Consider the following 23093-nt stretch of genomic DNA (forward strand, 5'->3'; position numbering starts at 1 on the left):
AATCAACGTAGTAAAAAATGGCCATCTTACCAAAAGCAATTTACAAATTCAACGCAATCCCTATCAAAATACCTACAAAATATTTTGAAGATATTGAAAGATCAATTCTCAAATTCATATGGAGAAATAAAAAACCCAGAATAGCAGGGCTTGTTTCTTTACCTCCCTATGTGTACTAGCAAGGAGGAGGTCACAGCGAGGCCTATCACCAGGTGGCAGCAAATGACTAGAGAGTGGAAGCCGTCAAGAAGCAGGTCCTCAGACCACGGCCAGACAAGGACTGGTCCTTCTGCCCTGGCAGAGGCCACCTTGGGAAGCAGGCGAGCATGTCTCCATGTAAAGCCCTGTGGCACACATTAAGTCACATGCGTGTAAAAGCAAGTGGAAGACAAGAATGGGAAGTGCTGGGCATGGTGAGCAGGCCACACTCACCTCAATGATGTCCTCCACGGTGAAGGCCACATCAAAGGCCAGCTCAATGTCATGCTCCGGCAGTACAGGGGCCTCCGTAGCTGAATTCCATCCCAAACCACACAGGACCCCAGTATAGCATTTCCCATCTCGGTCAACTCTGAAAAGTGGTTGGAAAAGTTAAGCGAAGCCACTGTTTCAAGGTTAGATACTTGACTGATAACGTTACCTGGTGTTTTTCTAGCACCAGTACTGTAACAAAATTATGTGATCCCTCAGCTTTTACACATAAATACAGATTAAATATCACTATAAGGATGATAATTTAAATATTAATAATGGAGTTTTTGGTACAACTTTAATTTTTATTGTATGTGCATAAGTGTCTTGCCTGTGTGCACGTATGTGCACCACATACATGCCTGGAGTCCTCATCTGTAACAGATGGAGTTACAGATGGTTGTGAGCTGCCATGTTGGTGCTGGGGACCTCTGCGAGAACAGCCAGTGCTTTTAACCACTGAGCCATTTCTCCAGCCCTTAATGCTGGATTATTAATTCTCCCTGGAGCAGAGTCCTTTGCCGGCTTACTAAAAGTGAAGGGTAGCCTACTTCCTATAGTCCTGTGGGGAGGTGACGGGGCCTAATGGGAGAATCTGGGTCTCTGAAAGCATGTTCCAGAAGAGTGCTAGGGCCCTGGCCCCCCGCTTTCTGCCTACTTACTGCCTGGGTGGCTTTGCTCTGCCACGTGTTGCCATCCTAATTTCCTGCTTTACCACAGGCTCCAGGCCACAGAGCCACACGCATGTGCGCCGAGGCCTCTGACACTGTGAGCGGAGACAAACCTCCAAGTTTGTCTCCAAAGTTCTTTTTCCCAGGCATATTGTTAGAGTGACTGTCCTGGCTGGTTTTGTGCCAACCTGACACAAGCTAACGTTATCAGAGAGCCTCAATGAGAAAACGCCTCCATGAGGTCCAGCTTCGGGCATTTTCCTATTTGGTGATCAGTGGGAGAGGGCCCAGCCCATGGTGGGTGATGCCACTTCTGGGCTGCTGGTCCTGGGTCCTGCCTGTAGGAAAGCAGGCTGAGAGAGCCAGTAAGCAGTACCCTCCTGCCTCCAGATTCTAGCCCTGCTTAAGCTCCTGTCCTGAGTTCTTTCAATGATGAACATGCTGTGGAAGTGGAAGCCAAGTTAACCCTTTCCTCCCCAAGTTCTATCATAGCAACAGTAACCTTAACTAAGACAGCAACTGAAGTTAACACGGTGCCTCACTCCCACACAGAGCATGCTATGAAGCCCATAATGCTGACACAAAAACCTAACAGGGAGTTTGTCATCACACGTGTCTCTGAGGGGAGGTCCATTTGGCTAGAGAGCTATGCTTTATTGAGTCGTTCACTTCTCTGCTTCCTGGTTCCCACTGGGAGAGGCTGAGGCTGATGGGATTTCCAATGGACAACAGGATGCCGTTTCTGTGTACTACTCCATGTTTCCAGCTGCACGTGTTTGTTTTGCCTAGTTTTAACTAAGTTCCCTGTGAGGTACGGCCCTTATAGACTCAGGTGTTTGAGTACTTGGCCCATAAGGAGCGACACTACTAAGAGGTGTGGTCTTGTTAGGGACGTGTGCCACTGTGGGGTGGGCTTTGCGGTCTCATATGCTTAAACTACGCCCAGTGTGGCACAGTTCCCTTCTGCTGCCTGCAGATGCAGATACAGAGCTCTCAGCTCCCTCTCCAGCACCATGTCTGCCTGCTCTCTACCATGATGATAATGGACTAAACCTCTCAAACTATAAGGCAGCCCCAATTAAATGTTGCCTTGGTGATGTAACAATAAAACTCTAACTAACACACAAGTTGGTACCAGGGACTGGGGTGTTGCTGTGATAGGCCTGACCGTGAATTTGTTTGGAGGAATGTGGATTTGGGGACTTTGGGTTAGGAAAGCAGTGGAATGCTTTAAGTGCTGCTTAGTGGGCCGTCCTAGTAAAAGCATGGAAGATGGTGGTGTTTCGGGTGATTTGGTATGTGGGGGCCTGGCTTAAGCGGTTTCAGAGAAGATCTTTAATATGTTGCTTAGAGAGTCTTGTGATCTTTTGGTAAAGAATGTGGCTGCTTTTTTCCCCTTGTCCAAAGAATCTACCTGAAGCTAATGTGAAGAGATCTAGATCAATTGCATTAGGAAAGGAAATTAAAAACTGCCTAGTACAGACTCTGTCATGTATTTACTAGTGTTCATTCTTATGAAGCGTGTTTTGGTGAAAAGGAGCAAGCTAAGCAAAGAAAAATACAGAACGTACAGATTGAGAAGAAAAGAGGCACCAGACAGTGGAGTGGAGCAAAGTCCTATGTTCAAGGAGATAAACAGATTAGGAAACGAACAGAGGGAGTAAGGACCTCAGAGGAGGACCCTACTGAGCTAAGCTTCCATCTTGATAAAAGGCATTAAAGAAATCTTAGATCCAAGCATGGTGGACCTTACCCCAGCCTGCAGATCTCTGAGTTCAAGGTCAGCCTGGTCTACAGCAGATCAAATTCCAAGCTTAGGCAGTGAAGACAAGCATGAAAACAGAAAGCTGGTGACAATGTAAAGTCCTTTAAAGTCAAGGACAGAAGAAAGGGGTTTGAAATCTCCCTCCATGACTAAGAAAAGCCACTGAGGCAATGTGTCTGGCAGCGATGTCCCTGAATGGAGGCGCCGAGAGGCCATGTGTGAAGCTGTGAAGGTGAAGCCTGGGTTGCCTTAGAGACATCAAGACGTGGGAGACGCCAGAGCCGCGAGCCACCTGCTGAGGAGAGCTGCTAGCAGGGAGTGGAGCCAGCCCAAGAGACAACAAAGACAAAAGGAGCTGGAGACCTGACGAGCACTGTGACATCAGACATGGAGATGCAGAGGCTGGGGTTTGCCCAGCTGGTCTTCAGTCTTGATTTGGTCCAGTGTCTCCTCACTGTCTCTTCACCCTTTCTGGGATGGTAATGTGCCACTGTATGTTGGAAGGATGTGATCTGCTTTTTTATTTTGATTTTTATAGTGGATTACAATTAAGAGATTGTAGGAATCTTAGAAGCGACTTTGAACTTTGGCGTTGTAAACATTGTTAAGAGTGTGAGAAACTATGGGGGCTTCTGAAGTTGAACTAAGCACCTTTTGCATGATGTTGTGGCTTCAAGCCTATGGGGCAGGGAGTGGAATGTGGTGGCTTGAATAGGTGTAGCCACATAGACTCATGTGCTTGAGTCTACGGGGCTTGGCCCGTAGGGAGTGGTGCTTGGAGGTGTGACATTGTTGGAAGAAGTCTGTCGCTTGTGGGGGCAGTGCCTTCCGAGCCTGCAGGACACACTCCAGACTCAAACCATGACAGCATCCAAGCTGAAAGTACCGAAGTGGGAAATGTACTAATTACACTAGACCTTCTGAACAGCACAGCACACTGACATGTCAGCCATGACACTAGGGCCACCATGCTGCTCCTGTAGCTTGGAGCTTGCCAGCATTTCTAACCAGAGAAACTTAGCAAGTGTTACTTTGGCATCACCACAAAACTAAAACTTTTGTCAATTTAGGAGTTGAAGTCTAAATCAGGGGCTATGAGCGAGATGCAAGGCAGAACCACATCGAAGTGCAGAGAGAGCTGAACCAATAAACGATGGGCTACATCCCGACTCCTCTGTGTGTGCTTCCTCTCTTTCCCCACCTCGATTCTCTCTGTGCAGAAGCCTCTATGTGTACAGACAAGGAGAACCACACCTACCTTAACTCCATCACTGGTGCGAATAACATGCTGAGGAGTGCTGGGAGGCCTGGGATGTGAGGCATCAGGGAGGTCTCTCTCAGGAGCATGGTAGACCCTGCCACACAGTAGAGAACCAGCACACACACACAGCTTGGCATCACTCCCTCCTAGTCCAGCTGGATCATTTGTCATACCCATCTTCTGCTGGATCTGACCACTTGGATCCCTTCCAAGGAACACATGTCCTACCCTTGGCTCCCACGCATCCTACAGACAGACTCATGACCATGCTTAGGCATTTATCTCTGAAGACAGTAACTCATTTAGTTGCTATTTTCTTCAATCTCTTGTTAGGCTATTTTACCAGGATTTCCTAGAGCCAAGAACTTCATAGACAGGAATGAAGAAACAAGAATCACTTAATTCCCACATCCTTGTATACAACAAAAAGTAGTAATACTCATTTCTTTTTTTCCTTTTTTTTTTTTTTTACAGGGTTTCTCTGTGTAGCCTTGACTATCCTGGACTCGCTTTGTAGACCAGGCATAATACTCATTTATTAAATTTGCATTATCTATTGCATTCAGGAAACAGCTTAATGAGGGTTGAAGATATGGCTCAGTGGTTAAGAGTGCTTACTACTCTAGCAGAGGCCCAGGTTCCTTTCCCAGCACCTACAAGATGGCTCAAATCTATAACTCCAGTTCTAAGGGATTTGATGCCTCTTCAGACTTCCATGGGCACATATTCAGACACACACACACACACACACACACACACACACACACACACATACACACACACAATTAAATTTAAAATATAGCTGAAAAGCATAACACACAAGCATAAATTCACCCACTAATTTCAAGTTAAACTGCTCCAAGTATGAAGTCAAGGAAAAGGAGGGAGAGAACAGAAGCCATCTCATTACCAGTCTCATTAACTGAGAGCGAAGCTGCAACCAGCATCCTCTGGTGTAAGTCGGCTGGGCTGTCACTGATGACGACAGAATTGATGCTCTCCTTCTCAATCCACACACATCTGGGAAGAAACAGCAGGCGACAACTGTGGAGCATGCCAGCCCATAACTGAACCTCAGCAAAGTGGCTGCACAGGCAAATGCCATGATCCACACACAGGATGAGCCCCTCCTTAGGCCCATTTTTACCCTTCCTCTCCCCATCGTTAGGCGCCTTCTACACCAGGGCTCTCAAGTCCACACTCTTCTACCTTTGCTCCACCAGGCCCCTCAGCCTGAGAAGCTAGTGCCTGCCTTCTAGCAGTGTGGGCGCTGTGTGGCCTGCCCATCCTGCCCACACTGCTTCCTCTGAGCTGAGACAGGCTGCAGCTCCACAAAGGCACTTTCAAGCTTCTTGTCTGTCGCCACTGCCTGTAGCTTTGCCCCATTTCTGAAAGTGCTCATGAAGCTGCTGGTGCCTACACCTCTTCTCTGGCTTCAGGTTACACGGGAACCAGCCTCACAGGCCTGCCCTTACTAAGAATTCTTTCAGAGACATTAATGTGCATGCAGGCTTCCTGGAGATGCCTAAGCATCTACATTACTAACAGGACACCTACTGCTAGCCCTCAGAGGAGTTCACAGATGCTAATGTTTGCCCCGAGTGGTTCTTACAAAATGTACAAATGAGACTTAGGAAGCTTGCCTTATCTGTCACCGAGCCTGCAACCCCTTCTCCCTCCATCCAAGTCTCTGTTGTACCTAACTCACAGTTCACACAGACACACTCTCTAAGTCAGGCCCACATACCCATCCCCGGAGCCACCCTCACCCTCAGCCCCCAACACTACGCCACAGCCTTTGGGACTCAGAAGGCTCTGGAAAAGTTCGTGTCCCCTCAAAGTATAACCAGGACCCACAGATGTTTCAATGTTTCCCAGGTCCCCTGTAAAGACCACGGTCACCCTATACACTGTCACTAGTTTTCTGTCACCATTCAACTTATAACATTAGTGAAAGCGACAACTTGGTTTTGTGTGCACTTTGTTCATCACTGTTCCCCAGCAAGCAGGTCACTCAGCAGTCCAGGCACAGGGGATTCATCGCCTGCTGAGTGACAGTTACAGCCAGAGCAGAAGAAACGCAGAACTGCCCTCCCAGGGAGGAGGGACAGCAGGGACATGCTAAAACATTTACACACAAAGTCAGGTTAGTTTCTGATGAGGTCTACAGATAAAGAAACAGAAAATATTGCATAGGAAAGTTAATTTAGTCATACCTGAACTTGGATATTCTAGTGAGACTGTGACACTTCAGCTCGTAAGGGTTAAATGGTCCATGGAGTACCGCCTGCAGACACAACACACAATATGACTCGATATGAACAGTGGCAGCCCAAAGTCAGCTCACGTTTCACACTTCTATCCAAGCTGGTGGCACACGCCTACTGTCTCAGCTCTCGGAAAGCCAAGGCAGGAAGATTATGAGTTAAGGCCACTTGAGCTACCTGACAAGACACTGTCAAAATAAAAGGGAAAAAAAGGGTGTGGGGGGGGGGGCGGGAAGCAACTTTGCTCTGGGAACCAGGTCAGAGGCCTGGTACTCATCTAGCATGTAGAAAGCCCTGGCCTTGATCCAGCGCCACCAAGACCGGAAAGCAGAGGGAAGAGGGAGGACACTAAACAGGAATGGAGAGAGGGAACAGTGGGGACAGGAAAGCCGCCGTCGTCGCGGCCACAGCTGCCCTCAAGACAGGCAGTGCTGAGTGAGTCTGAACAGCCTGCAAATCACCTTGCAGTTTGGAGCGCCCAGCCGATTGGAAGCAAAGCTCTCCAACAGGATGCGGATGAGATGCTTCTCGTCGTCTTTCACAGGAGATGACAGAGAACCGTCTGGCATGCCTTCCACTGACTTGGCAAAGAAACTCTTGAGGACTTCATAGCTTTGCTGATCAGAACAAGAAATGTATGTTTTGTTAAAGGCAAAAATTAAAGCAAAAATTGCATATCAAAACATTTCACAGATACAATCTTATTCCTATTTGAATGCCATGAATGTACAGGGAGATTGTTTTATCAAGTTCACTTTAAAATTCAAACAAAAAGACTAACTATATTTCCAATGTAATATAATTTTAGAGAAAGAATCATTTTATTGTTGTTGTTGTTACTGTTTTCAGAAAGGAACTAGTACATATTAAGAGTGGCTGCCTTAATAAAAATGACTTATTTTGGGGCTGGAGAGATGGCTCAGTGGTTAAGAGTACCAGCTGTTCTTCCAGGGGCCCTGAGTTCAATCCCAGCACTCTCACAGAGGCTCACAGCCTCTCTGTCACTCCAGTGCCAGGAGCTCTGTGGACACACATGCAGGCCAAGCATCCATACACATAAAGTAATATTTTAATTTTAAAGATCGATTTATTTGTAAAGTACATTGATTTACAAACAATAGAGGGTCTGTTTAAGTTTATTAGATAATAAACGTGAACAAAGGGAAGACTCTTTGTCAAAGATAATTTATGATAAGATTATTACTATTTTTTAAGACATGATCTCCTGTAGCCCAAGATGGCCTCAAACTTGACATGTAGCTGAGGGTGACCCTGGGCTCTGCGGAGAATCTTTGTCTCCATCCCTGGAGAACTGGGACTTGGGGTCCATCTCGTGTGTCCAGTTCTGGATTCTCTGTGTGACTCTCCACAAACCCACTCTCCTGTGCTGATTTGCTCTGAGGCAGGAGACTCTGCCTTTCTCCGTGTAGTCAAGACACGCACACAGATTCTAAATATATCCACATACACTTTTCCGAATAAACAGATGAATATAAACTCAAGACATCTCCAATCTCAGTAAATTAAAACAGGGTCCACAGCAGTGGTTCTCAACCTTCCTAATGCTGTGAACCTTTAATACAGTTCTGTGGTGACTCCTCAACTATAAAATTATTTTTGTTGCTATGTCATAACTATAATTTTGTTACTGTTATCAATCATAATGTAAATATCTGATAGGCAGGATGGTCTTAGGCATCTCTTGTGCAAGGGTCTTTTTGTTTGTTTTTGTTTTTTGAGACAGGGTTTCTGGTGTAGCCTTGGCTGTCCTGGACTCGCCTTGTAGACCACGCTGGCCTCCAACTCACAGCAATCCACCTGCCTCTGTCTCCCGAGTGCTGGGATTAAAGGAGTGCACCACCACGCCCAGCTGTAAGGGTCTTTTGAACCCCAAAGGTCACAATCTTCAGATTGAGAACCACTGGTCTAGAAAGATGGATCATAATCAAAAGCAGGTACTGCTCTTGTAAGGGTGCCGGTGTGGTGGCGCACACCTTTAATCCCAGTGCTGGGGAGATAGAGGAAAGTGGATCTCTGTGGTCGGGGGCTAGCACGGTCCACAGATTGGGTTCCAGAACAACTACACAGTGAGACCGTGTAGAGAAAATCAAATAAACAAAACACTAAGGATAATTTAAAAACACATACAGAATCATGTTATATATATAGCTAAGTTTACAAGCAATCATGTGTACATGTGTGCACAGTTAAATGACATTGTGCCACTTGGAGTGGGAACAATCCCCTCAAGAGCCACTGACTAACAAACCCTCAGTGCCAGGTATAAGAAACCTCATTTTGAGTTTTTGGTCAGGGGAGGCCATGAGACTACCAAACAATGCACTGTCCTTTCCACTGAAGACACCATGCACTTCAGGCACTGAACTTGGAGAGACTGAGCTGCATCTGACCTGAAAGTCTCCTCCCTGGTGAGGAGCTCCAGAGTTCCAGAAGGTGCTTTACAAGTGCCAAAGGAGAAAATCTTCGCAGCTGCGACACCTATGAGCCACAGCAACAACCAGCCCAGCAAGACACTCTAAAGGAGCAAAAGTGGCACTCACGTCTTCCCGGTAACCAATAGCTGTCTAACTGGACTTAAGGCCCACTCAAAGGCATGAACTTATGCCCAGCACTGGAAACCTAGCCAAGCTCCTGTGGGTAGTGAGGTCATAGATCTTAGAGAAGAACTTACTCCCACTACTGTTGGGAGTAGAGGAAGCCACGTACTGTTGACATGAGCAAGGCCTGAGACCAACTGAGACCAGCAATGTCTTTTGCTGGTCAGAGTCCAGATGTTGTGAGTGAGAACTAATGTTTCCGAGTGACTCACCAGTGTGTGTGCCAACTAACAAGTGCAGCTGCCTCCTCCTGGACATCTGCAGCCTTAGGCTGCTCACCTAGAGGCATCTCCTACCTGACTAGCTAACTCCTCCCACCGTGCTGTGCTTAAAAACATGCTGGGGTCCCCTATTGTTGCCATTGTAAGTTGGTGCCATTCCACCAGAGTGCACACAGTCCACTGAGCGCAGCTTTTCTGTTCATATGTCTACAAGTCTGTCCTTTTTTCCCTCACCAGCCCAGTTAGGGTTCCAGACCCAAGCTGCAAGGCACATGGCATGCCACTTAATTAACCCAGCGTGTTTCCTAACTTCGTTCTAGACACGCACCTTGCCTTCATGTCTAATATAGCTACAGGTAATCACAGCTCTTGCACCTCATCAACAAAGCACTTCTTTGCAGAAGACAGATCATTTTAGAAAGCCACAGCGGGCCAACTGCAGAGAACAAGTCCTCAGCCCCAGCCAAAACATTTATGACAACAACCATGATGTCAGGACATTGTGGAGACAGGATGGAAAGACTGTAAGGGACAGATGACACCAAGACACCCGCGTTAAAGCTGCAACTCCTAGAAGTGCCAGGGAAGCTACAACCATGAAACCGCAACAATATGGCTGCCTAAAGAAGACCTGAGTAATGGCCACATCACTAGACACTTGAAAAGAGAGACACTTATAGGCCCCGCCTCTAGGTGAAGACCTACCGGAAAGGAATGATGCTTGAGAGAGAGGAAAACTTGTCCTCCACCTAACTGGTCATCCAGTACTAAGTGGTCAGCCCTCCTCTGCGAGCTCAGCATAGCCCTCCCTGGTGAGAACATCTCTGATGTTGATGGCATATACATATACATATAAGCAACACTAAATGGACTCAGCAAGCTGTATTTATCTATCTATGCTTTCATATATGTATGCAACAATAACAAAGAAACAGGCCAGGAGTGTGAGAGGGAGTGAGGGGAGTCTGGGAGGGATTGCAAGGGGAAGGAGGAAATGATGTAATTATAATTTTTGAAAATTTGTCAAAAAAAAAAAAAAAAAAGAAAGAAAAGAAAAGAAAAACCCAAAAACGCCAGGCACTGTAGTGCACACCTGTAATCCTAGTACTCAGGGAGGCAGAGGCAGGCAGACTACTGTGAGCTCAAGGCCAGCCTGGTCTACAAAGAGAGTCCAGGACAGTCAAACCTACAGAGAAACCCTGTCTTGAAAACAAAACAAAACAACAAAACCCAAAAAGGAAGAAAAAGAAAATTTACAAATATAAAAAGCTTAAAAAGTTTTAAAGAGATTTTGAAATGCTTAATATATATAAGATGCTTATTGACTACTTCCATTATGGAAATAATTTTTAGAATCCATTTAAAAAGATAAAACTCAAATACAGAATTATCTTCAAGTTAATTTTCATTTCTAAAAGAAAAATAATTGACTAGGAAGCTACCAAAACCAGCATACTCCACCACAATGTAGTGCCCCAGAGGGAAAGAAGACAGTTTACATCAGCGGTCCTCATCCAGTGGGCTGTGACTCCTCTGGGGTCAAACAACTCTTGCACAGGGGTCATCTAAGACCATCTGTCATCAGACATTTACATTACAATTCCTAACAGTAGCAAATCACAGTTATGAAGTAGCAATGAAAATAATGTTATGGTTGGGGTCACCACAACATGAGAAACTGTACTAAGATTTTGCAGCACCAGGATGGTTGAGAATCCAAAGAGCATCAATGAACACGTCGACCCATCACCTGCCCTAGCCCTCAACAGCAGCAGAAAGGAAGAACTTGCTCCACTCACTCTCCCCTTGCCCCCCCCCCAGCCTGGCCCCGCCTCCCAGCACACACCCTGTGCTCCATTCATTCTCCCTTCGACCCCCCCCAGCCTGGCCCCGCCTCCCAGCACACACCCTGTGCTCCCCTCACTCTCCCCTCCCCCCACCCCAGCCTGGCCCTGCCTCCCAGCACACACCCTGTGCTCCACTCGCTCTTCCCCCCAGCCTGGCCCCGCCTCCCAGCACACACCCTGTGCTCCACTCGCTCTTCCCCCCCAGCCTGGCCCTGCCTCCCAGCACACACCCTGTGCTCCACTCACTCTCCCCTGCCCCGCCCCCAGCCTGGCCCTGCCTCCCAGCACACACCCTGTGCTCCACTCACTCTCCCCTCCCCCCCCCCAGCCTGGCCCCGCCTCCCAGCACACACCCTGTGCTCCACTCACTCTCCCCTGCCCCGCCCCCAGCCTGGCCCTGCCTCCCAGCACACCCCAAACTGTAACAGAACAGCTCATACTTTTGATTCATAGGACTCCTCTGCGAGCTCAGCATAGCCCTCCCTGATGAGAACATCTCTGATGTTGACGGCATCCTGGGCACCTGAGTACCGGTACACATCCACATGCAGGACGCTGTGCACAACTGAGAACACTTTCACCAATAGAGGACAGCCGCTGACCAGGGAGGTGAACCGCCCATTGGCGCCCCCACTCCAGTGCTCTCCACAGATAAGAGACTTTGCTGATGGTCGCATTTTGCAAATTTTGAATTCCAATGCCTGGACAGAAAGAAAAGCACTCTGAAACAGTTTCATAAATGAAGAAAACACTGATAATAAATTCTACTAAAATGTCATTTTGTAATCAGCATTCCTAGAAAAGTCTTGAAAGCTATGGGTAGTAAGGGTTTCACAGCTAAATAAACATAGCTTTACTTCATTTATTTATTTTAAAATTTTATTTATTTACTTATTTATTTTGGAGAGTGTCTCACTATGGCTCACTTGAAACTCACTATGCAGACCCGACTGTCCTGAACTCAAGAGATCCACTTTCCCTTTGCCGCCAGAGTGCTATGATAAAGGCGTGTCAGCACACCAGGCTGGCTCCCTTTATCCACAGCATTTTATAGCAAACTTGAGTGTGTTCTTGGTGGGGAAAGAGCATGCAAGTGTAGGCTACACCTAGTGCCAACAGGTCCTGAGCAAACAGCATCCGAGGACGCCTGAGGGGCTGGAGTAAGGCCCATCTATTTTAATGCTTAGTCAGCAGGGAGTGGAACTTTTTGAAAGAATTAGAAAGATTTCTAATTTTGTGTGACCTTGTTAGAGGAAGTGTGATTTCAAAAGCCCATGCCAGACCCAGTCTCCTCTCCCCTCTCCTCTCTCTCTCTTTCTCTCTCTCCCTTTCTCTCCCTCCCTCCTTCCCTCCCTCCAGATCAGGATGCAGCTCTCAGCTCCTTCTCCAGCACCAGGCCTGCCTGCCCCTTACCCTCTGCCATGCTGATAATGGACTAAGCCTCTGAGGCGGTAAGCCAGCCTCAGTCAGTTAAATGTGTTCTTTGTGAGAGCAGCCTTCTCTTCACACCAACAGAGCAGTAGATAAGACAGCACCACTAATTAAACAACTCTCTCTCTTCTGGAAGTCAGATCCTGACTATGAAGTCAGATTCTGATTTCATAGTGGCAACAATACATATGACATTGCTTGTTTGTTTGTTTGTTTTTGTTTTCTTTCTTTTTTCCAAGACAGGGTTTCTCTGCCCTGGCTATCCTAGACTCATTTTGTAGACCAGGCTGGCCTGGAACTCATAGCGATCCACCTGACACTGCCTCCCGAGTGCTAGGATTAAAGGCATGCATCACCATGCCCGGCCCTGACATTGTAATTTTAAAGAGTAGATCCAAATTTGGCTAGTGTGGGCCAGTCTTTCTCTGTCATGGGCTTGAGCTGTGAAGGTCAAGGTGACCTCTGACCAGTTTCCTCCAGTCTCCCGCACTCACTCCCCGGAATCCTCTCCACCTTACCTGAAATGGAAGCTGCAGAAACTGACAGGGGATCTCCCTCAGTAGATCCAGGGCTACATGAGACCTATTGCCGTAGTCTACAAAGAACACCTACAGAGAAAGACAACAGATACCCTGACAGGGCGCCTCAACAAGATGGGGGTGCAGGGCCTCCTCCAGCTCCACAGTTCCACAGCTGTCTACACACAGACAGAGAAAGCCCTACGTTCCCGTCTGTTTAATGGTGGTTGTGAGGAAATGCTAGTTTTAGTCAAATCCACACACATGGCCAAGACAGTTTTCCCTCCCAGTTCATTATTCCTGTTTGTTTCTTTCTTTTTTGGTGTTCCCTGTCCCAATTTTCAAGAGTTCTCTCGGCTGGCTTTCTGCCCAGGCTGTTGCTTTCTTCTCGGAGGCTGGAGGCTGGGGTGGGGGGGAGGATACCACAGATGTCTTCTATGCCTCTTACCTTCCCATTCTAACAGTCATCACTCGGTATTTCCTTATTTTACTTATTTTTTTTTTTAAAGATTTATTATTTATACAGTGTTCTGCCTGCACTCCAGAAGAGCGCACCAGGTCTCGTTACAAATGGTTAGGAGTCACCATGTGGTTGCTGGGAATTGAACTCAGGACCTTTGGAAGAGCACACAGTGCTCTTAACCTCTGAGCCATGTCTCCAGCCCCCTATTTTACTTATTTTTTGTAGCCTTGGCTGTTCTGGAGCACACTATATAGATCAGGGTGCTAGGATTACGGGTATGTGCCACCACACCTAGCTGTTAATAATTTCATTTCTATTCTACCTTTAACAGTGCAGATTTTCTATTTTATATGTATGTGCACTACATGCATTCAGTGCTCAAGAAGGCCAGCAAAGGGTGTCAGATCCCCAGGTCTGGAGTTACAAATGGTAGTTAGCCTCCATGTGAGTACTGGGAATTGAACCTGGGTCCTTTGGAAGAGCAGCCAGTGCTCTTAACCACTGAGCCATCTCTCCAGTACCAAGATTTTCTATACATTTCTAGGCTTATTTCCTTTCCTTCTTAGTGACCTGCTAATAGGAAAACATACCTCAGCAGAATTCCCAGAAACATAAAGGATTTGAGCTCTGAAGTAGCTCTCCTTGTTGTGATCAGTAAATGGTGCCAGGCAGACCATGTCCGGATGCGGGTGCACAGGCAGAGGGACCAGCTCTAGCCGGTTTATCTCAGCAGTCAGTTTTTTCAGAAGCTCCGCATTCCTCTCATCAGTCCTGTACCCCCAGAAGTGCCCTACTTCTACCACCTGAAAGGGAGAGGATGGACACAGTTATAGACTACAAATGGCCCCACGCAGCCCTGTGACCCACTTGTCTCTGTGTCCAGTGCACGACAGGTTTCTAGCAGCCTCTGTGAAAGCAGAGAACTGTCTAGTACCAGCCGAGGACTCAGCGGCCTCGTCCTGATGGCTTCAAGAGCTCTGATCTAGTTCAGCTTCTGGTGCCCTTAGAGCTGCTGAGTCAAGGTGCAGGGCCAAGTGCACAGTCCAGGAATAAGAACAGCATGTGAGGTCTGGCAGAGAAAGACCCACTGAACAGCTTCTCCACGGCTACCTCAGGCCACAGGGCCACTGTCAACAGGGCTCCTACCTGCTGGATTCCAGATTTCCACATCAAATTCCCCAGGGAAGTACAGCTGTACTGGCTTATTCGTGGTTTGTGATGGGGCTGGACCTCGGGCCTCACGTACTGGACAGGAGTCCACTACTGAGCTTCACCCCTCGCTCCATATTCTCAACACAAGTTTTGCTGATGTAAACAAGTACGCACCATATATCATGCCAACCAATTTTTTAAGTTTTATCTTGCCAAATGTTTAGGGGTTTGTTTCTTTTGAGATAGTGTCTTAGCATGTAGCCCTGACTTGCCTAGAACTCTCTATGAAGGCAAGGCTAGCTTCAAATTTACAGTGACCTGCCTCTGCTTCCTAAGTACTGTGTTTAAAGGTGTGTGCCATCACACATGGTTATGTTAGCATTTCAAACACTCTGACGTCAATTCTTGCTTTCCACTCTGTCCACATTCTAATTTCATAATCAGTCATTCGTGCTGAGCCTCATTCACCACGTGCGCTGGCAGGCACACTGTGCACACAGATGACCAGTGTCTTCAGATGCAGAGGCAGGGGAGGCTCTCACCTCAGTGACATCAATTGTCAGGAGGAGATCTGCAACTGTCCGGGGCCTGTCCAAGGCGTTGAATGAGACCTGCATGGGATCTACTGTCTGCTTCTGGAAGTCCACATTCACCCTAAGTAACATGAGTTTGAAAAAAGAAAATGAAAATTAAGTGTTATAAAAGACACTTCCATATATGAAATACCACTTGACCTACTCTAGTATTTCCAGTGCGATAGTTTGGTTCTTGTAGTTTCGTCCCAGGCCCTGCACATGGGCTCCTGGCAGGTGGCAGAATTCTGGGAGGTGGAGCTCAGGCCCCAGTTAACAAGACCAAGCAACCATGGACTAAACCTTCTGAAACCACGAGCCCAAATAACTTTTCCTCTTGCAAGCTGATCGCGTCAGGCACTTGTCACTGAAACGGAAAACTGGCATAACCACAAGTGCTGTTCGGTCTCACGTCAGATGTTTGGTGACTTCCTTGGCAGCCCTGGAAGCAGTGCACATCCTGATGTGTACCCGCTGCCCTCCAGGGATACATTTTACAAGACACAATAGCTACTTTAAAGAGTATACACTCTCACCCTTTCCGAAAACTGACTAGAAATGAGGAGCTCAGGGTGCAACTGAGTTAGCAGAGTGTTTTCTTGGTCTACACAAAGCCCTGGGCGTGATCCTCAGCACAGCATAACAATAGGTGGTGCTTGCTGTGACTCCGGAACCTAGGAGGAGTAAGTGGCTGGAGAGACAGCGTAGGGATTACCAACAACACTGCTCTTCCAAAGGACTGCAGCTCATTTCCCAGCAGCCATCAGGGTGCTACCACTGCCTCTAACTCCAGCTCCAGGGGATCCAAGGCCTCTAGGCTTCACAGGCACTCACAACCATGTTCATATACACCCACAAATAGACACATAAATATGCATAATTAAAATAAAATAATAGGTGGGCTGGGCAGTGGTGGTGCATGCCTTTAATCCCAGCACTTGGGAGGCAGAGGAAGGTGGATCTCTGAGTTTAAAGCCAACTGGGTCTACAGAGTGAGGTCCAGGATATCCGGGGTTACACAGAGAAAACTTGTCTCCAAAAAGTAGTAACAAGAAACAAATAAAAATACACAAAATATTTAAGGTAGAAGCAGGAAGGGCAGAGGCACTTCAAAATCTCTGAGTTTGAGGCTAGCCTTGTCTACATAACAAGTTCTAGCCTTGTCTACATAACAAGTTCTAGGCCAGCCAAGGCTACACAGTGAAACCCTGACTCAAACAAAGAAAAAGTTAAAAAACAGACTTCTGCCTATATGGCACTAAAAAGAGAAGTATCTGTTATAAATACCAGATGGTTTTTTTTTTTTATTAAAAGATTTATTTATTTACTACATATACAATGTTCGGCCTACAGGTACACCTGCACACCAGAAGAGGGCACCAAATCTCACTATAGATGGTTGTGAGCCATCATGTGGTTGCTGGGAATCAAACTCAGGACCTTTGGAAGAGCAGAGTGTGCTCTTAAGCGCTGAGCCAACTTGCCAGCCCCTATCAGATGGTTTTTAAACTGTGTCCAAGAAAAGATCTGTGTTGGGGGATGGTCTGATGTATTTTGATGCTAATTACAGCTTGCTGTCTCTGTGACCCACCTTTTGCTTAATAAAAAGCCATCCCACCTGGGCAGGGCATGAGATATGTGGGGCTAGGAGAGAGAGGAATTCTGGGAAGAAAAAGGACCACCACCAGGACAAGGAGACCTAAAGTGAAGAGAGGAAGGCCGCCATGGGTTAGCAGGAGGAGAAGCACATGGCTGGCATGGAGGAAGAATTTGGCCGAGATGAAGAACATTAGCAAGTATCTGGGATTATGGATGGGAGGTAGCTTGATAGAAGTTATTGGAAGCAGATGGCATGGGATTGAGGCAGGGATCCCATGCCTGCCCCACTATGGGAGGTAGTTTAGAGGATTGATATCTGCCCTGCCCCAGCTTAACTAAGGCTATTTTAAAATATAACAAGTGTCTGTGTCTTGATTGATCGCTAGCCGGGCCTACAGATAATACTGGTCATACAGATAACACATATAATTTAAAAACAATAGATCTGCATCCCAATGGCTACTGGAGTGGCTACCATTAGCCACTTCCGCTGTGAGGGTCATTCCTGTCACACAGCGGGGGGAGAGGATGACTGCTGGGCCCCAAATGCACTTCCATTACGGCCCACTTTTTGTTCTGCTGAAAAAAGAGAATTCTCTCAATGAAATTCATAAATTTAGAAGGAAGAAAGAAAATAAGCACAGGGTTGATTTCTACAATTTAAACAGAAATTTTAAATTATTTCACTCAATCCTTTCCATAGCTTCACAGCAGGCATCATATATACTAAACAGACGGCAAACACTGGGGATCAGGGGGTTCAAGGCCACCTGTGAAGAGATGATGCCAAGAATCAAGGGGCAGCACCCTGGTGACAAAGCCAGGGTCCAACAGTCACGTGAGAACATATTTGGGAACAGTGGTGCACGTGGAATCTTCTGGCAATACCTTGTGTTCCTGAGTTTTGACACCGACCCGCCTTGCACCTTCCCCTCGATCTCCTCAGCAGCATGAACAATAAGCTCGAGGGACACTTTTAGCTGGGACATCTTGACTGCCAAGTTCACAGCAGGGAGGGTTTTGAATCTCTCTGTCGGATTCCGAGAAAACTCCACAAAGGCTCTGCTCCATACACATAAATGAAAACATAAATTTATCAGGGATCTAGTAAGTAGCCACATACTAAGTTTTCTTGAGGCTAGGCAGAAATTCTCACTGCATACTTCTCAAAATGCTGGTAACTCATCATTCTAATTAATCAATAGAAGTATTAGCTGGCTTGAAGACAGGCTATCTCTGAGGGGGTGTTACAGTGACAGGGCAGTGAGGCCGGCCTCATCCTTGTACAACACTGCACAGAACAGGATGGTTCATAGAGAGCTTCCGCCCAGGAATCTTAGTTTCCACAACCCCAGCAAAAGAGCAGGTCTGCTGGCGTACAGTGCTATAGACGAGGCCCTATGCAACTCTCATGCAAATGCACAGCACAGTGGTTGGGCAAGACCCTTTGAAACAGCTACCAAGTTAGTCAGTAAGTGGAGTCCACAAAACATCCCACCCCTTACCACTCACTGCACAGATGGCCCCTGTGCCTGCACCCTCCACACTCACACAGCGGCTACAGAGCCGGCTGCCGTGTGTGAAGTACAGCCACTCTTTGGCTGCCGTGTGTGAAGTACAGCCATTCTTTGGCTGCCGTGTGTGAAGTACAGCCACTCTTTGGCTGCCGTGTATGAAGTACAGCCATTCTTTGGCTGCCGTGTGTGTGAAGTACAGCCACTCTTTGGCTGCCGTGTGTGTGAAGTACAGCCACTCTTTGGCTGCCGTGTGTGTGAAGTACAGCCACTCTTTGGCTGCCGTGTGTGTGAAGTACAGCCACTCTTTGGCTGCCGTGTGTGTGAAGTACAGCCACTCTTTGGCTGCCGTGTGTGTGAAGTACAGCCACTCTTTGGCTGCCGTGTGTGTGAAGTACAGCCACTCTTTGGCTGCCGTGTGTGAAGTACAGCCACTCTTTGGCTGCTGTGTGTGTGAAGTACAGCCACTCTTTGGCTGCCGTGTGTGTGAAGTACAGCCACTCTTTGGCTGCCGTGTGTGTGAAGTACAGCCACTCTTTGGCTGCTGTTCTACGTCTCTAGCTGGTCCCGGCAGAACCAAAAAGAGCATAGTTGCTTTCCCCTGAAATATTTGTGTGACATTTCTATTGTGACTAAAAAGCAAAAACTATGAGGAATGTACAAGGCTCTGGGTTTAGTCCTCAGCTCTGGGGATTTTTTTTTCCCTAATCAATTTAAAAACTGTAATCTTAGCTGGGCTCGGTGGCTCACACCTGTAATCCCAGCACTCCAGGAGGCAGAGGCAGGCAAATCACTGTGAGTTTGAGGCCAACCTGGTCTACAAAGTGAGTCCAGTACAGCCAGGGCTACATAGACAAACCCTGCCTCCAAAAACCAAAAAACAAACAAACAAACAAACAAACAAACAAACAAAAAACCCAGAAAGCAAAAAACAACTGTAGGGCTGGAGAGATGGCTCAGCAGTTAAGAGCACTGACTGCTCTTCCAGAGGACCTGAGTTCAACTTCCAGCAACCACATGGTGGCTCACAACCATCTATAAAGCGATCTGATGTGCACTGTACACATAATAAATAAACAAATCTTTTAAAACATTTTTAAAAACAACTGTAATCTTGTGTATGTAAATATTTTCTTTTGGGAACAAAAGCGCTAGGTGAATCTTTCTTTGTTTTTTGTTTTGTTTTATTTTGTTTTGTTTTGTTTTTTCGAGACAAGGTTTCTCTGTGTAGCCTTCCTTGGCTGTTCTGGACTCGCTTTGTAGACCAGGCTGGCCTCGAACTCACAGAGATCCGCCTGCCTCTGCCTCCCAAGTGCTGGGATTAAAGGCGTGCGCCGCCACCGCCTGGCCTAGGTGAATCTTTTAACTAACCATTCATTACTGCCTGCTAATAAACTAGGGCCAAATTAGCTGTTTTTCTGCACTCTGTGTCCTCCAAAGCCACAAAGTTAAGGAGATGCACAGACAGACACTGCTGTTGGCATCCCTCCATGGCCACAAGGAACTGAAGCAGTGACCTGCCATGAAAATCTGGATGGGCACTGAAGAGAAGGCTCCTGCAGAGAACCAGGACAAGTGTGCCACACTCAGGCCACCAGCACAGCTCCTTTAGGACACACGACTGGAAAGGGTGGTAACTCCCACTGACAACAGAATAAACCAAAGTTCCACTGGAGAGCTAGCCCAGAGGCCTCCAAGGAGACTTACTTTACACACATGCAGCCCTAGAAGAGCCCTCTATAGTGTTTAAAGTGGAGCGCTGACTACAAAAGTCGACTACTTACTTTGCACCATCAAACACAATGGACTTGACTTGCCCACACTGTCTGAAGAGGGACTGCAGTTGCTTGTAGTAGAGAAATCCATAGGGAGGAATGTGCTTCAGCTGTAAGACAGAACGCGGCGCAGGCCGAGCCCTCAGGACAGCACCACGGAGCACCCAGCAGCACAAGACGCTTGCCCTTATTTGCAAGCTCAGCCCATATAAATACACGGCAGACTAGCCCAAGTACCCAACGACTGCACGACTTTAAAATTATAACCATGTTTTAACAAAAGTGCATAAAACAAAGGTTAGTTTTCCCCTTGTTCAAACAGCTCAACAGTTGAACTCAGTAAAAGAGTAATGTTGTTGCTGTGGATTTCATTATGTTACCTGAAAATAGTCACACTAACCACAGCTGACAGAGTGACAGCAAAGTGATTAAGGAAGACGCACTGTTCATCCTCAGAGGCCAGCCTCTTACCCAGCAGCCTCAACTCTAGCCTCCTCAAAGCATCCCCAGTACTCCTCCCTCTGGTTCCACTGAGGACCCTTGTGCTGCCTGCAGTCTACTGCCTGCATGTGGCAGCAGGAAGTCAGAGCAGAGCCCGAGGCATCACTACATCACAGGGTTGGGATAATGGTAAAGCTTTAACTTCACAGTGCTGTGTGAAGCTCAGAGAAGAATACACGGTAAAAGCACTTGGCTTCTTGCCCAAGTTCTAAAGCAAAACTAGCCATGATTCAGTTTCTATGACACGTGAGCAGGACTGTCAGGTGACTAGGCTGTCTGGGGCTAAGTAGTATGTCTCAAGTAGGGTCCTGTGGGGCCTTCCCACTGTATACAGGACACGCCCAGCAAGGAGAGTGCAGAAGCAGCTAGTCAAAGAGCTTTCTCCACAGAGAGAAGCAACAAATAGCACAGCGCCCAAGCTGAGGGTCCTTGGAGCCACAGGAGCTAATGGTGGCCTTTTAAGCAGCCATCCTTCCCCAGCATAAACTGCGCCTTTGCACCCTTCTCACTTGCTGTGCTCTTCAAAGACCCATACTTGAAATGTTCCAGAGTCTGTAGCTCTGTCCTTGTCAATCTTCAGACCATCCACAGTTGCACACGTAGTGTAACAATACCCAGAACTGAAGCGAGCAATGGTTGAGCACTTACTGTATGCCAGGAGCAAGCTTTACAAGTGCTTTTCATTGCCCTACACCCAACCAAGGAATCTAATAAAAGCCCAGTTCTCATGCATGCAACTGCAGCTGCCACATGCTGCGGCTGGAGAGTAAACAAACGCCCGCCTTATGAACCCAATGCTCGGTGCCCACGGTGCAGCCTCAGATCTCCTCCCCTCCCCCACTCCCAGTTCATGCTACTAACATGCTATCCCTAAAGTCATAGCCCCTAGCACAGACTTTGAGGGGCCTCAAATCTGAACCTAACACCCTCTAAGTGGTTATGCTGGGCACCAGGGCAGGGATCACTGCTACTTATAACAGTAAGCTGATCCAGGAACATTTTATTTATGTACATTAAGTTGTTAACAAATAGTCTTAAGGCCTTTACAACCTTGAAAATGGCACATGATCAAACAAGCACTCACTCTGAACAAATTATCAAGGCCTTCCTGTAAAATGGGGTCTATAAATGAAGAAGAGACTAGTAAGAAAACAGAAGTCTCTGAAAGGCTTTTTAAAAAAAGATTTATTTACTTATTATATATACAGTGCTCTGCCCACATGTAACACCTGCCGGCCAGAAGAGGGCACCATATCTCATTATAGATGGTTGTGAACCACCATGTGGTTGCTGGGAACTGAACTCAGGACATTTGGAAGAACAGCCAATGCCTTTAACCTCTGAGCCATCTCTCCAGCCCCATCTGAAAGGTTTTTAAAATAAATCTAGTGTTCACTTTCAGAAGAAATCCACTAGAACGCAAACAGCCCTCTGCACTTGGAACCTTATTTCACAACTATTCTCTTGGGACAGTTGCTGTGTATCACCTACCACAACTGTTGTGTTTGGGTCTTTGCCAGCCAATTCCCTCACTGCCATCTCCTCATCTGGCTGTCCAAAAGTAAAGTAGTTCGGATAAAAAGCACCTGCCAATACAACCTGAAAGAGAAGCACAGTTCAGTTCTTCCCCACCGTGTTCCCCGCTCATCCCAGACACTGGCACAATCTGTAGCACGCAGGACACAAAAGCAGCCCTTCTCACACCCCGTTATCCCCTGTGACAGGCAGCTACACAGTCCCCCTTCAGAACACCTGGAATGCCTCTGAGAAGGAAGCAAATGAGAACTCAACAGCAATGTTCTAGGCCTCTCTCTCTCCACCCTCACCCTGCATGTCCTAGGACTCCCCTCCCTCTCCCCACCCTCACCCTGCATGTCCTAGGCCTCCCTCCCTCTCTCCACCCTCACCCTGCATGTCCTAGGCCTCCCTCTCTCCACCCTCACCCTGCATTAGCCCGGCCAGGACAGGCATTTTCCCAGGTACACAGACCACCTCAGCTGGGACTCTAGTTGGGCAGCAAGCTCTGGTATCTAATGTTTGCTTCCAAAAGCACTCCACAAAATCGTTTCTTCAGTAAGAACCTGCCTGCATGAAGCACTCCCACAGACTGCCCCTGGTCAGGTGGCAATTTCACATCGGCAATAGAACTAGCACTCCCCCCATGCTGGTCCACAGGTGTCTGCCTCAAACCCTGCTCTATATGCATGTGGTGTTTGAATGAAAATGGCCCCATAGACTCAGATAACTGAATATTTGGTCCCCAGTTGGTGGAACCGTTTGGGAAGGATCAGGAGGTGTGGCCTTGCTGGAGGAGTGGGATCTGAGGTTGTAAAAGGCCCACAGCATTCGCTCTCTCCAGCCACTGCGCTAGCACCTGCCTACAAGCTTCTCTACTCCTGTGCTCCCAGGCCAAGCTGGTCATGGACTCCAGCTCTGAACTCCAAGTC

The 23093-nt window shown here is 47.3% G+C and overlaps 1 protein-coding gene across 2 annotated transcripts in view; it reads right to left on the reverse strand.

Moving 5' to 3' along the window:
• TDRD9 (tudor domain containing 9) overlaps positions 1–23093 on the reverse strand; it is a 111055-nt gene that overhangs the window by 19882 nt on the left and 68080 nt on the right. The window contains exons 22-33 of one of the 2 annotated variants that reach the window (XM_084791752.1): positions 22138–22245; positions 20155–20255; positions 17745–17918; positions 15228–15339; positions 14124–14336; positions 13071–13160; positions 11562–11822; positions 6897–7052; positions 6385–6455; positions 5079–5188; positions 4166–4262; positions 433–571 (exon numbers count right to left, since the gene is read on the reverse strand). In XM_084791752.1, the coding sequence (XP_084647878.1) occupies positions 433–571; positions 4166–4262; positions 5079–5188; positions 6385–6455; positions 6897–7052; positions 11562–11822; positions 13071–13160; positions 14124–14336; positions 15228–15339; positions 17745–17918; positions 20155–20255; positions 22138–22245 (1632 nt within the window). The remainder of the gene's footprint in view (positions 1–432; positions 572–4165; positions 4263–5078; positions 5189–6384; positions 6456–6896; positions 7053–11561; positions 11823–13070; positions 13161–14123; positions 14337–15227; positions 15340–17744; positions 17919–20154; positions 20256–22137; positions 22246–23093) is intronic. The other variant, XM_084791753.1, reaches the window with a different exon arrangement.

This window comes from Acomys minous, assembly GCF_964271855.1.
Source record: "Acomys minous genome assembly, chromosome: 8".
NCBI classification, from domain to species: Eukaryota; Metazoa; Chordata; class Mammalia; order Rodentia; family Muridae; genus Acomys; species Acomys minous.